At 40.3% G+C, this 18,404-nt stretch overlaps 2 protein-coding genes across 6 annotated transcripts in view; both read right to left on the reverse strand.

The window, feature by feature from the left end:
- ALDH18A1 (aldehyde dehydrogenase 18 family member A1) overlaps positions 1-6,363 on the reverse strand; it is a 38,442-nt gene extending 32,079 nt beyond the window's left edge. Inside the window, exons 1-2 of one of the 3 annotated variants that reach the window (XM_031461474.2) lie at positions 6,162-6,363; positions 3,136-3,251 (exon numbers count right to left, since the gene is read on the reverse strand). In XM_031461474.2, coding sequence (XP_031317334.1) covers positions 3,136-3,223 — 88 coding nt within the window. In that variant the 5' untranslated portion in view covers positions 3,224-3,251; positions 6,162-6,363. Of the gene's footprint in view, positions 1-3,026; positions 3,115-3,135; positions 3,252-6,161 lie in introns of those variants that run through there. The other 2 variants (XM_031461473.2, XM_064488292.1) reach the window with 2 other exon arrangements.
- A 2,291-nt stretch (positions 6,364-8,654) lies between these two features.
- TCTN3 (tectonic family member 3) overlaps positions 8,655-18,404 on the reverse strand; it is a 30,021-nt gene continuing 20,271 nt past the window's right edge. For all 3 annotated transcript variants that reach the window (XM_010974363.3, XM_010974362.3, XM_010974364.3), the window contains one exon: positions 8,655-14,959. In XM_010974363.3, coding sequence (XP_010972665.3) covers positions 14,723-14,959 — 237 coding nt within the window. In that variant the 3' untranslated portion in view covers positions 8,655-14,722. The remainder of the gene's footprint in view (positions 14,960-18,404) is intronic.

Genomic DNA, 18,404 nt, shown 5'->3' on the forward strand with positions numbered 1-18,404 from the left:
TGGTTTTTATCTCCCTTCCTGGCCTTCCACTTGCCTCTTTTTCTATCTATGCTTTCTCACTTTGCCTTTTTTATTTCTTTTCTGCTCTTGTGCTTATCATGGACAGTGAACACAGGGCTCCAGGCTCCAGAGAAATTGGATACAAAGACAAAAAATCCTAGGGACAAGGTCAGAAAGTGCCTTCTTCTGTGAATGAGGCTAGTGAGAATAAACAGTAAAATCAACAATGAAAATACTGAGGTGAATACTTATTCTACACCAGGAGCTGTGTCACCTATTCAGACACCTTACACAGAGGCAGAGGATACGTAAAAGCACAAGTGTAGGCTCTGGAGCCAGACGGCTGGGTTGGAATCTCAACCCCTCCACTTACTTGCTGTTACCTCACCTGTCTCATAAGGTTGTTGTGGGGAAGGAGATGAGTTAATGAGTTAATTATTGGCACAAAGTAAACACTCAATAAAGATTAGCTGGTATTATAAAAAAGTATTAGCTATGGCTATCATCATCATCATCGTTGTCGCCATCTTACTGAATTCTCATGAATCAAGCACATGAGTTAGGTATTATTGTGAGTTAGTTAGTTATTATTATTAGCCTCATTTTATAAATAAGGAAACTGAGGCCCAGAGAAGTTGAATAACTCACCTGCACTACCAGATGATAAAAATGGCCATAATACTTGAATCCTCCCATCAACGGGTGGAGTCTATTTTCCCATTCCATGAATCTGGGCTGGTCCTATGACTTGCTAAAACCAATACAACGTAGCAGAAGTCAAACTCTGTATATATTCCAAGCTTAGGCCTCAAGAGGCCTTGCTGTTTCCAGGCTTGCTGGTCTTGAGAAGCACCAATGTGAAGAAGCCATGGGTAGCCGGCCTGAGGAGAGGCCATGTGGAACAGAGATGATCTATTATCCCAGTAGAGGAGGACCCCCTGGCCCTCAACAATCAACCCTGAGCCAATGTGAGAGCTGACAGACAGAGAACCACTGTGCAGTTGTACGTGGTCCAAAATGCCAACCCACGGAATTGTGACCTAAATCCATAGCTGCCGTCACCAAGTTATTTATTAAGAAAGCAGCAGAGCTAATTTTCAAATCCAGGGAGCCTAGTGCCAGACCCTAAACTTTTAACCTTTACACTCTTATTTACAAGAAGGAGACACAGAGATTTTTCCAATGATAAGCTTGATTTGTTGATAAGCAAGTTCTCTTGATGCAAGGTTTGGAGACAGACTGTTGATAACATTTAGCTGTTATCAAGGAGATAGGCAACTCAAAACATCATAAACAGCCTTTCAACAAATGGTGCTGGAACCAGACATCTATATGCAAAAAAATGAACCTTAACCTAACCATCACACCTTACATAAAAATTAACTCAACATGAATCATGGACTTCAATGTAAAACTATAAAACTTTTAGGAAAAAACAGGAGAAAGAAAATCTTCAGGATCTAAGGCTATACAGAGTTCTTAGATCTGACCCCAGATGTACAATCCATGAAAGGAAAAACTGATAAATTGGACCTCATTAAAGTCCAAAAACTTTCTTCTGTGAAAGACCCTGTTAAGAGACTGAAATAACAAGCTATGAGCTGGGAGAAAAATACTTTCAAACCACACATCTGAGCAAGGACTAGTATCTAGAACACATTAAAAACTCTCAAAAATTCAAAAGTAAAAAACAAACAATCCAATTAAAAATGAGCAAATGACATTTCACTGATGAGGACATAGAGATGGTAAATAAGAACGTGAAAAGATGTTCAACATCATTAGCCATTGGGGAAAAGGAAGTTAAAACCGCAGTCAGGCATCATTACACACTCATCAGAATGGATAAAATTAAAAAGAGTGGCAGCATCAAGTGCTGGTGAGGATGAAGAGAAGATGAATCACTCACACACTGCTGGTGTGAATGTAAAATTGTACAGCCACTCTGCAAAAACAAGTTTGGCAGTTTCTAACTACCACTTGCAACACACAACCCAGCAATTGAACTTTTGGTCATTTATCCCAGACAAATGAAAACTATGTTCACAGAAAGTCCTAAAAACCAAATTTCATCTGTATAGCACAGGGAACTATATTCAATATCTTGTAATAACCTTTAATGAAAAAGAATATGAAAACAAATATATGTATGTATACGCGTGACTGGGACATTGTACTGTACACCAGAAACTAACATATTGTAACTGACTATACTTCAATTAAAAAAAACTCCTATATATGAATGCTTTTAGCAGCCTTACTCATAACAGTCAAAAAATGGAAACGAGATGTCCTTTAATAGGTCACACTAATTGTGGTACCCTCACACCATTAAATATTATTCAGTAATAAAAAGGAACAAACTGATTCACACAACAATTTAGATAATCTCCAGAGAATTATGCTGAATAAAATAAGTCACTCCCAAAGGTCACATACTGTATGATTTCACTTATATAACTATATATATATAATTATATATATAATTTTTGAAATGACAGAATTATAAACATGGAGAACAGAGTAGAAGTTGCCAGGGATTAGGACAGGAAAGAGGGGATGGCTAGAAAAGAGAAACCTGAAGGATCCTACAGTGATGGGAATCTTCTTATCTTGACTATTCACATTAATATCCAGGTTGAGATATTGGGATAAGTGAGAAAAGGGTATAAAGGATCTCTCTGTATTGTAGGTCCTACAATTGCAAATGAATCTATAATTATCTCAAAATTAAACACTTAATACAAAAAAAGGAATGAACAAAAACAGCCTGTAAAAAATCTGAGGGGATTAAATAAACGTAACACTATTTAAAAAAAAATCTTTTAAATTTTGAGTTATTTGACATACAAAAAGCTGTACAATATTAATGTATACAACTTGACAAGTTTGTGGGTTAAGTATATACCTGTGAAACCATCACCATAATCTACGTCATAAACCTATCTGTCCCCTCCAAAAGTTTCATTTTATTGATAAATACAAACACTTACAACATTTCACCAGTAGGCTGTTTCTTTGCTTACCGTCTTTGTCTGATTCTGCCAAATTATTTCTTTTTTCCCTCTTTAAAATCTTGTTTGAAACACACTCTGACCAAACTTCCCACATACTTATGTTTCCTATGGTACCTACGAGATCTGGAGAGTGTTGTGGACTGGACCCAGGGCAGAAGACGCTGGGTGAAGGACTGGCACCCAGAGCGGCAGATTTGACTCAACATGCTGCGATGTGCTCACTGACCAAGGTATCTGCAAGATACATTAAAAAAAAAATGAGTAATGAAAACTACTAGACAGTTCACTTTATTTTCCTCCACTTCCCCACACTCAGAGTAAAAACTTGACCCTCCTGTTCCAACTTCCTCTGTATTAGGGGAACTCCCACCTCTTCCATATACAGAAAAGAGAGAAAAAAACAGATGACCCCTTCCCAGGCTCCAATTCTATCCTTCCTTTCCTAGGACCATTTTAGTTTTTTATGTAAGCAAATAGCAATTAAGGATTCTGAATATTTTGAGTGACAAAAAAATCTTTAAGATACAACGTTTATGTATTGATACTAAATTCTCACTGCAATTCCTATACCATCAGAGAGCCTCCAACAGATCAAAACAAGACTGAACAGTCAGTAAGCAGCCATCTCCACCTTCCTGCTATCACCTCCCAACAGAACTCTGAAAACCACATATTCGAAATGTCAGCTTCATCCCTGCTGACACAAGAGGGAGGAAAGGTCAGAGGCTGCTGCTATGTCTTTCTTCCTGCTGTCCGCAGGAATCCAAAGCACACTCTTATATCCCTGGGAGGGAGCAGAACGCTTGCAAATGACTGACATCTGAAATGACCGTGGGCACATCTCATGGAGGATGAGTACACGGCTAGAAACCTAGAGCTGAGAACACAGTGGCTGTGGGCATTTTTCCACCACAGTTTCTCAAACTTGAGGTTTTAGACGAAGAATAGTTTATTTCACAAAAAGGTAGGGGGCTTTATGTGTATGTTTATAAGATATATCATTCATTATTGCAGCTCTTACACTACAGGGCCTACAGGGACATGGTTGTCTTCACAAGATAAGAAAAATACGCCTTCTTTGCTTGTGGGCCTCCTTTTAACTCCTGCTCTGCGGATTGGTGGATATAATCTGACCCTCTTAAATGTGCCTCATCGTGTTTAAACACGCCTCAAAAGACTAGCATTTTGCCCCACAGTGAAGAGAAACAAGGAGTGGTGTGTACTGTTCTTCAATTTACATTGTACAAAGGTACAGAAAGAAGAGGGAAGAGACTGGCAGGATACATCTGTTGTAAAAGATGTGGCACCTAACAGGCATTAGAAATGTTAAGTGCTGTCTTTGTTGACTTCGGTGTTTCTGACAGTATATAAGGTCCCAAGAGAAAATTATCTGCATACCACTGAAGCATGATATGAGCCGATGATTTATGTTTGCTGCTTTTATAAAGGCCTTCAGTAACTGTTGCTAAACAATTATTTACATGTGGATTCTCCAACATGTTCATAAGAAGAGTCAAAAAAGGGTAAAATAATCAAATAGTAACACTAAAATTCAATCTCCTTCACAAACTTTCCCCAGTAACTCTAGCATTCAAAGTTGGATATATATATAATCCCACAGGTTAGTTTTTGACTGGTTCATGTGGTACTGTTGATTTTTCCAACTGAATTATAAACTTTCCACTGACAGCATGGTAAATAGGATGAGAACATGGACTTTGAGTTGGACAGATTTTGGTTCAAGCTCTGCACTTGCTAGCTGTGTGCCTTTTCGAGGATTATTCAATCTTTCTAAGCCTCAGTTTCCTTATTTGTAAACCAGGGACAATAACAGTAAGGGCCTCATGGAATTATTGTGAGACAATGCACGGAACGCCTGGGTACAACAGATGCTCAATAAACATCAGTTTTCCTCCTTCTGTCTTGTGGGCACTAATAGTATTTTACAACCATTTTTTTATTTCTTTCAGGACCTGTCACAAGCACAAAGGATTCCATATTCTCTGATGGACACACGAAATAAATTATACTTTTGTCTACCCCTGTCTTATCTAAGAATAACTGAAAGCTGTGAATATTAGGAGTCAGTAAGCTATTAGGTTGAACCAGGCCTCCTGGCCTCTCCCCTGCCTCTCTCATCGCCTCTGACTGACCCCTCCCTCACTGCAAAGGACAGTTCATCCTGCCGGAGTTTATTATGTCCTCAAAAAGTAGACGGCTAATTCCAGGGAACAAAGAGTATGTGTGTTTGTGTGTGTGTCTGTGTCTAGACTCCATGCCATCAATTGAAAAGTTTCCATTCTTTTGATTCAGGACATTTCTCAAGTACCTCTTTACAGGTTCTAACAGAAAGTCCTTATCTTACAGATCTGGACAGAGAATTGAACTTTAGTCCCAACAAACGTCGCCCAGAAACACAGGCTTGGTATATGGTTCACTACTTAAAGACAAAGACCCAAGGATAAATCTCACCGCCTCCAGAGCAGGGGATGCGGGTGGGGGAGGGGCATGGAATCTGGTCACGCCTGATGTGCCAAGGAGGAACAGTTCACAGACCGTAAGCCGTACTGCAAAAGGCGGTCGAGAGGGAGCTCCCCGGCTGCGGCGCGGATGGCTTTGAAGAGGCGATCCCGAAAGCTCAGGCGGGCTAAGGCGGGACCGCACGCACAGGCCTCAGAGAATCGGCGTGTGGGCAGTTAACAAACAGAGCGAAACACCCCCACGGCTGCAGGTGCACTGGAAGCTGGTTCCGGACTCCCAGACCGAGAACGGGTCCGCTGGGTCTTCAAGCTTCCACCAGGACCAGTTTCTGCATTTGAGTGTATCCAAAGGCAGCCAGGGAGTCCGAGTGCCCCAAGCCCCCGCAGTCCCTGGGCCTCCGCGCCTGGCATATGGCGGTACAGCGGGCTCGGGGCGGCCCCGCCCGCCGCCATCCCTCGGCGCGCGCACACCCACTCGCGGGCCGGACCCCGGACCACCAGACTCCTGCTCCGGCCGCGCCCCCCGCAGCACCCTTGGTCGCCCGCGACACGGCGCGCACACCTTTCCTCACAACAGCCTGGGTGCCGCATCAGCCCCAGTGGAGGCGCCGGCGCCTCGCCATCCCCGCCACCGTCCCCGCCATCCTCGCAGCACGCCGCGTACCTGCCACACCGCCGCCGCCCGGTCCAGCCGCCCAGCCCGCACTCCGCGCCAGCCACTTCTGGCGCCAGCGTACTCTCCTTTTTCTTCCGTCCACGTCCCGCAAGACGACGCTACGTCAGCAGCGTTGGAGTAAGCCCAGGCCGCGGGGCCTCCGCCGTTGACGCGAGGCGAGAGGCCGGCCCCGAGCTGCGCCGCGACAATGGCGTAGACACCTTCCGAGAATCGGGTTCGCGCTCCACGTGGCGAGCCCCGCCCGCCGAGGCCCGGGCAGACGCCGGGAGGCGGGGCTCCAGCGCTCGTGGTGAACGTCCACGTCCCAGGAGCCGACAGGGACAGGGACCAAAGAGAGTGTCCAAGAGCCGCCCATCGGACGTTCCTGGGAGGCAGAAAAGATGCCCGGATCCTTCAATAGCTGGTAGATCCCACACAGTGTGTTTGTCAGTGTTGGCCATTATATCCAAGGCACACCTGAGAACTAGGTTGGGTCAATTTGCACATATTTGAGGATCCCACACTCCAGACAAACGTGTGTTTAAATGATAATATTTTGAGACTGCGATAAAATGATTTGCCCCCTAGTCGCCTGGAGGTTTCCCCAAGAGTCCCAGGCCACCTTTCCTTCAGTAAGGGCATTGGTGAGAATACTATATAAAAAGAGTTGTATTTAATACCTGACAATTGGAACTATTCCAAAGGCGAATGTGGACCCACCCTTAAAATTCGAACTCAGACTGTCTCCCTCTTTCCTACTTGCTGTGTTTTCTTCAAAGGGCATGTTCCTGCATAGGCACAGACCTAATGCTGGGCACGCTAGGCATGTGGCGGGGTGGGGTGGGCAGAGCACTTGAGTGGAGGTGGGTTCTGCGAGGAAGGCATCCTGCCCCTTGTGTAGTAGTCCCTAATAACATCGCTGAGCCTGTTTATTCATTCCCTCATTCATTAAACTCTGGCTGTTTATGTACCAGGCATTCCTTAGGTTTGGAGGAAGACATAGTCCCGTCCCTAGATGAGTTTGTAGCCTTGTGGGGAGAGACAGATACGTGAGCAAATGATTACAACACAATGTGATTGATGCTAGAGGAGGAGGTCCCCAGGAATTCAGGCCAGGCTTTAAAAAGAGTAGATATAAGAATTGTGTTTTTTTTGATAGTTCGTTAATTTTTAAAAATAATTTATTCCATATATTTATTTCTTAAATAAGCAGTTTTCCTATATTTTTGTCTTAGTTTTCCTAAGTTAGTTTTTTTTCATTGTTTAAGTAACTTGATAGTCAGGTTTATTATTGGGGGGGGGTAACTAGGTTTATTTATTTGTTTGGTTTTTGATGGCGGTACTGAGGATTGAACCGAAGACCTCGAATTGTGCTTTGAAGGACAGGAAGTAAGTAGTTCACCTAGAAGAGGTGAGCAGAATCACAGGAGGAAGAGGGAATGGAATATGCAGAGGCTTGAGACACGTTATGAAGAGAGGCTGCATGTGGAACGCAACAGGAGAGGTGTTTGGTGAGGTGGAGGTGGGGGGCACTTTGCAAAATTTCTGTGCCATGCTAAAGGTTTTGAATTTTATCTATTCTCAAAGATAGAGAACCATGACTTTTTAATTTTTATTTTTTAAATTATTTCATTTTTAAAATTGAAATATAGTTGATTTACACTGTTGTATTCGTTTCTGGTGTACAGCATAGTGATTCAGTGAGATATATATATAGATAGATAGATAGATAGATAGATATATAGATATATATATATACACACACACACACATATATATATTCTTTTTCATTAGAGGTTATTACAAGATATTGAACATAGTTCCCTGTGCTATACAGTAGGACCTTGTTATCTATTTTATATATAGTGGCGTGTATCTGCAAACCCCAAACTCCTAATTTATCCTTCCCTTCCTTCTCCTTTGATAACCATAAGTTTGCTTTCTACTTCTGTGAGTCTGTTTCTGCTTTATAAATAAGTTCATCTTTTTCATTTTTTAGATTCCACATCTAAGTGATATCACATATTTTGTCTTTCTATCTCACTTCACTTAGTATGATAATCTCTAGGTCCATCCATGTTGCTGCAAATGGCATTATTTCATCCTTTTTTATGGCTCAGTAGTATTCCTGTGTGTGTGTGTGCACACACAATGGAATATATGTGTATGTGTGTGTGCGTGGAGATATATATATATATATATACACACACACATATATAACACAACTTCTTTATCCAATTGTCTGTCGATGGACATTTAAGTTGTTTCCATGTCTTGGGTATTATAAATAGCGCTGCTATGAACATTGTGGTGCATGTATCTTTTCAAATTAGAGTTTTCTCCACCAGGAGTGGGTCTGGATCATATGGATCATATGGTAACTTTTTTGTTTTTTAAGGGATCTCCATGCTGTTTTCTGTAGTGGCTGCACCAAATTCCCACCAACAGTGTAGGAGGATTCCCTTTTCTCCACGCCCTCTCCAGCATTTATTGTTTGTGGACTTTTTTTTTTTTTAACATTTTTTATTGATTTATAATCATTTTACAATGTTGTGTCAAATTCCAGTGTAGAGCACAATTTTTCAGTTATACATGAACATATATATATATATTCATTGTCACATTTTTTTCTCTGTGAGCTACCATAAGATCTTGTGTATATTTCCCTGTGCTATACAGTATAATCTTGTTTATCTATTCTACAATTTTGAAATCCCGTCTATCCCTTCCCACCCTCCACCCCCTTGGCAACCACAAGTTTGTATTCTATGTCTGTTTGTGGACTTTTTAAGGATGACCATTCTGACCGGTGTGAAGTGGTACCTCATTGTAGTTTTGATTTGCATTTCTCTGAGAATTAGTGATATTGAGCATCTTTTCATGTGCCTATTGGTCATCTGTATGTCTTCTTTGGGGAAATGTCTATATAGGTCTTGCCCATTTTTTTTATTGGGTTGTTCATTTTTTTGTTATTAAGTTGTATGAACTGCTTGTATATCCTGGAAATTTAGCCCTTGTCAGTCTCATTGTTTGCAAATATTTTCTCCCAGTTTGTATGTTGTCTTTTCTTTTTGTTTATGGTTTCCTTTGCTGTGCAAAAGCTTTTAAGTTTGATTAGGTCCCATTTGTTTATGTTTGCTTTTATTTCTATTGCCTTGGGAGACTGACTTAGGAAAACATTGCCACTATTTACATCAAAGAATGTCTTGCCTACGTTCTCTTCTAGGAGATTTATGGTATCCTGTCCTATATTTAAGTTTTTAAGCCACTTTCAGTTTATTGTGTATAGTGGGAGGGAGTGTTCTAACTTCATTGATTTACATGCAGCTGTCCAGTTTTCCCAATACCACTTGCCAAAGAGACTGTCTTTTCTCCATTGTATACTCTTGCCTCCTTTGTTGAAGATTAATTGACTGTAGGTGTGTGGGTAACCACGAACTTTCAAAGTACTGGAATGGCATGATCAGATTTGTGTGTCTGAAATCAGTGAAGAGGGGTAAAAGGTGGGAGCTTGGTTAGCCTATTGCAGAGGTTCAAGTAAGAAATAATGGCTGGGGAAAAGGCTCCAGCGGGGCATGGGAGCATAAAGGACAGAGCTCACTACTTGAAAGTGGGGCGGTGAGGGACAAGGAGGGCTACTTGCAAACCCGGTGGTGCTGCAATACAGGGTTAGCAAAGAGATGAGGGGAGCAATTCTTTTGGGTGAAGAACAAGAACCTCCCAACATGTGTTGTTTTGAGACTTTGGATTTAAAGTAGAGTAGGGGATACAAAAACTGCCCTCCAGTAGTTTCATGGGGTAATTGAGCTTTTGAGGTTCTCACCATGAACATACAACAAAATAGGTAACTGTGGGTATAGCTAAAGCCATTGGGGACAGAGGCTTTCTCCACTCAGGAAGTCTTGTTTTGTTCTTAATGTGTCCTTAACCCATATATGGTAATTGTTTGTCTGCCTTCCCTGCTAGAATATAAGCTCCTGAAAGCAGGGAAGCATATTCCTGGCACATAATAGACAAAAAACATTTGATAGATGAATGAATTTAATTTCTTAGTTTTCTCAAGTAAAAAATAAGGATAAAAACAAACAAGGGCTTAGTCTTCTCATATAAGAAATGGGATAATAACACTGTCTTTATCTATCTTCAATACTTGCCTATATTCTATAGTGTATATTCTACATATACTTGCCTATACGGTTGTTAAGAAGACCAAATATGAATATCCTTTAACGTTGTTGAAACATTTTCTATTTGTTTATTACTATTATTTTATTTTCATTACTATTCCACGAGTAATATTCTACTCCACCAGTAAGGAGAAAGGAGTGGGATATGTGACTATGGATTGGGAAAAATGGAATACCAGAATTATAAGCTAGTTACCTTTCCACAGAAATCAAGGAAATAATTCAGCCATGGTGTCTTTCTTGTATGTGGTTATTTTTTAAGTGCTTCCTTTTTGATTGGAGGGATTTAAATTTTGTCTCAGCAAATGGAAATAGGGCTGGATGTGAACAGAAAGTCACGTAGGAAGTGGACTATTTAGAAGTGGACTATAAGGATACAGGATTGAAGACTGCTTCCTTACACACCATAGAGTACTAGGTTAAAGCTATCTTAGTCTCAGTTTCTTTAATTGTTAGTGACAGAAACTTATTTAAACAAGGCAATTTACTATAAGGAGTAACTCATAGTCTCTAAGAGTGGGAGGTAAAATTAGATCTCGTAAGAGGTGGGTACAAGGAATTGGGAGGTGGGTACAAGGAATTTGAAGCTGGGAACCAAGACTACTCTCCATCTCTGGGTTTCCTATTGACAGCTCTCCACACATTTGCTCCTTTTTTTCCCCTTCTTTTAAGTTAGACTCTTCATTAGTGAACAGCTGGTGGAAAATGGCTTATTCAGCCCTAAAATCTCTTTGGTGTCTACTCCTGACTGACTTTTAAACTTGGTCCCAGTTTCAGATTCCCAGAGAGAAAATCTTCCTGGTCTTACTTAGTCTAGGACTCCATTTTTGGTCTAGTCAGTGGTGGCAGGGAGAGGAGGGCATGCAGGCAAGAACATGGAGGCTGGGCTCGCCCCTTCAGCAGAGCTCTGTGTGATGGGATTCTCAGGGAAAAGGCCAGGCTGGTAGACATACTACATGAGTCGGCAATGACAGGACAAACACTTAAATGAAACCAATTTCAGCCACACTATGCAACATCACTTGGTAGTTTCACAGACCAGGCTGACATCAGAAGCACCAGGAAGGCTTTTAAAAGACACAGATTCTTAGAGCCCCTTCTGCCACCAGTGAATCAGAGTATCTATGGGCAGGGACCAGGAATCAGTATTTTCATAAAGCACTCCAGATTATGATGTGACTGGCCTTTAGGAAATGCTGATTTAAAACGCTGGCCCAGAATGTCAAACAAATACATCAATAGAAATGGGAAGTTATTCATAAATAAGAAACATTTCTACATACAATAAACAGGGAGGTTTTTTCTGGTGCACAATTTCTTTTTTAATAGTTTCATTTTCTGATTATAAAAATGAAAAATGCTTAAGAAAAAAAATTCCCATTTTTAGGGGAGGGTATAGCTCAGTGGTAGAATGTGTGCTTAGTATGCATGAGGTCCTGGGTTCAATCCCCAGTACCTCTGTGTATATTAAGTAAATAAATAAATAAACTTAATTTCCACCCCCAAATCGCACAAAAAGCAAAAGAGAAACTAAAAAATGCTTAAGAAAAAGAATCCCCATATACTGCTAGTGGGATTGTAAAATGGCGTAGTCACTTTGGAAAGTACTTTGGCAGTTCCTCAATAAATTAAACACAGAGTTACCATGCTGCCCAGCAATTCCACTCCTAGTTATATACTAGAGATAAATAAAAACAAAAATCCATACAAACACTTATACATGAATGTTCATAGCAGCATTAGTCATAATTACCAAAAAAGTAGGAACAACCCAAATGTGGCATATTGATATAATGGAGTATTATTCAGCCATAAAAGGAATGAAGTTCTGATCCATGCTGCAACATGGATGAACCTTGAAAATATTATGCAAAAGCCAGGCACAGAAGTGTTTTATGATTCTATTTACATGATATGTTCAAAGTCGGCAAATCTATAGAGACAGAAAGTAGATTAGTGACTGCTGGAAACTAGGGGGAAAGGGTAAATGGGAAGTGACTGCTTATCAGCAGGGGGTTTCTTTTTAGGGAGATGAAAATGATCTGGAATTACTGGTGATGGCTACATAACACCAAATATACTAAAAACCACTTAACTGTACACTTAAAAAGGGTGAATTTTATGGTATGTGAATTGTAGTTGAAATCTAAGTTTTTTGTTAAGGCATAGAATGATTTCATAGCACTTGGGCACAGGAATAAGCATTTACATAAAGGAGGAAAAGGACTGGACTCTGAAAAGGACTCTTAGGCTGTTGGGAGTGGATTAGATGTCTCCAACCCTGTAATTTAGGATGAGTTGTCACTTAAGTTTAGTTCCTTTTAAGAAGCCCAAACTGGAAAACCTAAATATTCTAATTGCTTTGTGGTCAGTTTTAGTACAGGTCTCCTTGGAGTAAGGTTGCTGAATTAAATAACATCTATGTAACAGACTTTGGTGGGAACCCGGCCATCAGCTTCACAGCTCCCAACTCCCCGTGTGCAGAATCTCCCTTATACAGAAACAGTTCCTCCTAGGTTAGTAATAAATGCTACAGGAACTTTGTCACTTTATTCTGGGGAAGTAGGTTACTTTGAGGTACTTTGGAATGCAGCTAAATGATAAACCCATCAGATATAGCATTTACAATTAGTATTTTCTGCTCATGAAGCAGGATTTATTATAACTAAGTATATGCTTTATTATTTGTTTTTAAATTTTTAAATAAAAAAATTTTTACCACCAGGGAAGTATATGCTTTATTATTAAAAAGCAGTTTTAAATTCAGATCATTAATATGTTGTGGAAGTTGGTCAGAAAATAGACTATCTCCCAGTTCTCTCTGCCTGGCTTTCAAGCCCCCATATACTGAGCGCCCATCTTACTTATCCCATCTTAGTGCCTATTTTGCCCATTCAGTGTTTCTACCACAGTCACTTCAACAGGGGCCTCTGAGCCTTCACCCAGGTTGTTCTTGGCTCCTGGGGTCACCTCCTCCTCTCCCAGTCCTACCCTGTCATGTTCAGCTCCAATCCCACCACCTCCTCAAAGCTTGCGCCTTACTAGTCTAGGCCACACTGTTTCTCTCAGCGGAAGTGTCTCCTATGTCACACATCAGTCTTCCCCCACTAAACTGTCAGCTCACCAAGGGGCTGTATCCTAACAATTCTGTGTTTCAGAATAGGTGCTCAATTCTATTTTCACTAGAGTTAATTATTCTATTATATCCTATTCTTTACATTCTGTTCTTTTTTATAAAAGGAATTAAAAGTTAAGACAATTAGAAATGACACACCTTCCATCAAAATTTTGCCTTAATTTTAAGGATAGTATGATTTTGCTCTGGCCAATACCTTTTTATGCTTCCTGCTTTCCAGGTTGCCTATAATAATTCCCAACCAATTCCTCTTCACCCAAGAATAACAGGAAATTACCTTTTTAAGTAGTTTTCTCTGCAAGCCAGATTCTCTGAGTTGGTCATGCAGGTAGGGCCCAAACATGCCTGCCTGCATTGCCCTTTAAAGCCGCTATTGTCTTATGTTGGAAAAACAGATTTCCTGCTGCATTCACTATTCATGTCAGTGCCATACAACTGAAGTCTCCAGAGTGTATCGCCCAGGAAAAGAACTCAAGTCGCTTGATTTAAATGCTGTTGTGCTATGTATAGAAGTTTTTTCCTTTTTTAAAAGCCTTCACATATATAAGAAAACACTCATGCAGCAGACCACGTATCAGTTAACTTCTATGTGCTGCTGGAATTACTACAATAAAGCTCTCGATCAGCTTTACTTGTCCTTACCACAATGGACGGGAGGACCAGAAATGAGTGGCAGAGTCATTTGCTAGTAGCAGAGGGGGCTGGATTTCCACTGAAACTGAGAAGAAAGGACTTTTCCCCCACCATGCCTGGGCAGAGTGTGACCTGAGGGAGTGGGGAGGAGCCAAACAAAATATACAGCCACCAGCTGTCTGTTCTCTCTGAAGTCCAGAGGGCAGCTATTCCTGAGTTCACTTGGGCACATAGTAGCATGTTCCTTTTAATGCTGGGCCCAAGTGTGCCTGTGAGTGGACGGATGAAGATCCTGCAAACCTTTAGTCAGAAACAACACAACCTGCAGGGCCAGAAGAAGGGTTCTTTGCATTGTTTTCTGTTTGAGAAATAGAAAATCTAGTGTGTACCTGGTGGTCTGCAGAGTCCTAAGCAGACAGCTATGATGAATAAAATATTTTTATTGCTTTCCTAAAATCCCTTCTTTCATATACCAAGATTCCTTTAGTTAGGTCCTCTGTTATCCTAAATGCTCTCCTCTGGTCATGAGCAGGTGAGAACCTGTTTAGCCAAGATAAGCAGGCTGCCTCAGAACTTCCCACAGGGAAAACCGAAATCTGATTCTTCTCTTTTTTTCACTTAGTCTCTAGGTTGAGAACTCCAAGTAGTAAGAGACACAGGATAAGAATGGGAGAGACTGAGCCTTTTTGAGAGTCTGCTCCTCTGCTGAATGCCACTTTGAAGGGAAAGAAGAAGTCGAATGGCAATTTCCAGTCCATCCTGGGTTGGCCTCTTGGAGGCTCAGGCTTCTGGGTAATGTCCACAAAGGTCACAACAGTTGTCAAAGATACTTCTGTTTGACGTTGGGTATCCTGCAGAAAGAATGTGCATGACAGGTCAGAGCTTGGCACCCATCAAAGCCCTCCAATTTGACTGCTATTATTACTTCCCTGAAGAAAGACTCAAAACAAATTGCTCTAAGCAAGATGTGCCTCCCACATTGGTCCTATGTAGTTCTCTTTCTATTGAGACACAAGGAAATGAATTTTTTAGCAACAGTCCATGACACCAGAACTGTGAACAGTTACACTTAGCTGACTCTAGCTTCCCCTCAACTGGGGAGCTGCCTGATATCAGAAAGGCCAGACTGCAAAACTCCTGCTATTATGTATTTAGCACCTCTCCCTTACCAGGTCCCAGAAGGCTCCAGCCTCTGAAACAGTACACATGTACTAATGGAAGCAGTAGTGGCAATTCTATTCATTCTTCTGTTGTAGAAAGAAATGTGTAACTTCATGGAAAAAGCAAAGAACTCAGCAATGTAGATAAATAACCCATCAGATTCACAGAATCTCAGGGTTAGAAAGGATCCTCACAACCACCCACCAATTCAAGTCAGATGAAACAGATGCTCCCAGGAAAAGGGACCCTGTCAAGCTGACCCAAGTATCTGATGTAACAGATGTAGCTTTGGTGGATATGGTTGCAGCTTGATGACTGGAATCATGTTTATCTAAAATGAATTCCCTTTGTTCTGACTCTGTGCTTACCAAGCAAACTTTTTATTACAATGACAGTAAGTAACTATCTTGTTGAACCAGAAATGAAGATTTTCTCCATCTACCTTCCTTTGCTCTAATGTCACATGTTATCTCTGCCTGGAATAACCATTCTACAGATGTTTTTAAAATAAATGAATGTGGGGCCAGTACTGTGATAATCTTACATGTCATATTAGCTCTTTGGGTTCTTTCTTTTTCTTAAACAGTAAAGCTCATGTGGGACTTGGAGTGGAACTAATGTAACTTCAGCGGCACTGAAAGACCCACGTACATTCCAAGGACAGCCAGCTGAGGCTGAAGCTGCAGAGGGGCTCCTGATTCCAGCCAGACATTGAAGACTGGCTGAGACTAACCTGACAAAGAAAATGGGGAGGAGTTTATTACTTAAGAATAAGTAATAAACTTTCTTTAGACTTTAACTTCAAAGAGGATTGTTAGGACTTTAATTTTTCCCTAGGAACTTTATATTGGAGAGCAGATATATGTTCAATTTTTGGAGCAAATCTTTGCAGTTGACATTATTAAAATGTGTTAATTTTGTTACTTATCTCATTTCAGAATGCCTGATGAGCTTTATAAACTGGGATGGCTTGTCTGGGATGGGAAATAGAATAGGGAATAAATTTTCAGCCTTGGGTTCAGTGTTGTCTAAGATTTGATTTAATTAGTATGCTATTCTGACTCATTTCAGAGCCTTGGGGGGAGGGCAAAATTTAAACTACCTACAAACAGTCCCATGAAGAACTGTGGTTAGAACCGAGGTAGTAGCCTCATGATAGAAGAGTCTGGTTTTACATTGTTAAAATTGTTAAAAATTTTAATTGTTTAATTGTTAACAATTTTAAAATTGTTAAAAAATATTTAAGAAAGGTATATTATAAAAAGAAACAGAATAAGAAAGAGCTCTCAGATATTAAAAATATGATAGCCAAAATAAAGAAATTTAGTAAGACTAAAAGACAAAGTTGAGGAATTCTTCTAGAAAGAACAAAAAGATAAAGAGGTAGACAATAAGAGAAAAGAAAAAAAATTAGAGAATCAATCTAGTGATCCTGTAACAGATTAACAAGAGTTCCAAAAAGAGAGAACAGAAAACAGTGGGGAGGAAATTATTAAACATATAATAATAATTGAAATTTATCAGAACTGAGTTTTAAGAGTAAAAAAACCACATAAATTGTTTGGTAAGATGAAGAAAAAAACCCCACTCAAGGCCTAATATTGTGGAAGCTTCAGACTACTAGGAGTAAAAATAATACCTTAAAATGGCTTCTGAACAGCAGTACTGGAAACTAGAAGGATGCTTTCAAAATTGTGAGTGAAAGTCATTTTCAGTCTAGAATTTTATACCTAGCCAAATGATCAATTATGTATCATGATGATGACAATGGTGGTTGAATAAAGTTATCTTTAGCAAAGAGGTTATAAGAATTTGAGATCTACCAAAACAAGAGAGTAAAGCAGTAAAAATGATAAAGTACTGTCTAGTAAACAGTGACTCTAACACAAGCAGGAAGCAAGGGGAATCCCCAAGATGACAGTAAAAGAAAGTTCCATAACAACTGCGGGGCAGTAACTAGTCCATTACACATCAGGTTATGGAGGTCTCCTTGAAGAAAATATGTAGGGAAAGTAGAACAAGTAACAGTATTGGCAAGTTCAGCTGTTTGGAAAACTGCATCGAGGGGCATTTTATAGAGCTTTGGAGTATGGGGGAAGTCTTAGCCATTAGCTCAAAGAAAACTAAAGAAATGAAATGAGGTAATTATTAATTTCAGGAAGAATGAGCATTTCTCAAAAATTCAACTACTTGGCTCAACATAAATATGTAATCATAATAATGAAACACTGAACATTGATTTAATAAAACATTTTGATATTAACTACATTAGGAGAGTGGTGGGATGGGTAGGAGGAGAGTAACAGAGCTAAACTCACCTATGAAAATAGGACATCAATACAGTATCTACAAACTCCAAAATGAAGAGATAACTGAGTATGATATTGCTTACAGATTGAGGCAAATACCAGAAGAAAGAGTAAAAGAGTTAAACATGTTAATTTCTGGAGAGCAGGATGGTGAGGAGGGATATAGGACTTTATTTTTTAATAGACCCTCTTTCCTGGCATTTTTTGCTTTTAAAAATATGCTTATGTTATTTTGATAATTACTAATACAATAAATTTGATAATTACTAATTTATTTGATAAATTATATCATTATCTAGCATTAGCCTAATCCGCAGGGGAACTCTGAGCTATAAGGTAGGCTTCACAGCCCCAACAATTTGTGTGGTCCCAGCCTAAGGCAAGGGTTTCATACTCCTGGCCTTTAAGTCATTAGTTAAGGGCCATCTGGGAGATGTATATTTCCAGTCACCTGACAGGCAAAGTGGGTTCCAGAAGCTTGAGGGCGGCCTTCTAAAACAAACAAAACCAAATTAAAAAAAAGGGGTGGGGAGGGGATGAAAAATACGAGGGTTATTCTGCCACATATAAGATATAAAAGAACTGAATGAAATGCCCAAAATAAATTCTATCCATCATCCTTGACTCATTCTCTCCCTCAACCTCCACATCTAAGCGATCAAGTCCTAGCTGTGACAGCCTTAAGTCCCTTGAACTCTACTTCCTGCAGCCCTCACAGCCCCCACCTGGACCCAAGGTATCAGCATCTCCTGGAGAATTTCCATAGCAGTGTTCTAAATCTCACCTCGGTACTGCTCCACACCTTCCATAAAGGGAGGGATGATGC

Source organism: Camelus dromedarius, chromosome 8, assembly GCF_036321535.1.
Source record: "Camelus dromedarius isolate mCamDro1 chromosome 8, mCamDro1.pat, whole genome shotgun sequence".
NCBI lineage: Eukaryota > Metazoa > Chordata > Mammalia > Artiodactyla > Camelidae > Camelus > Camelus dromedarius.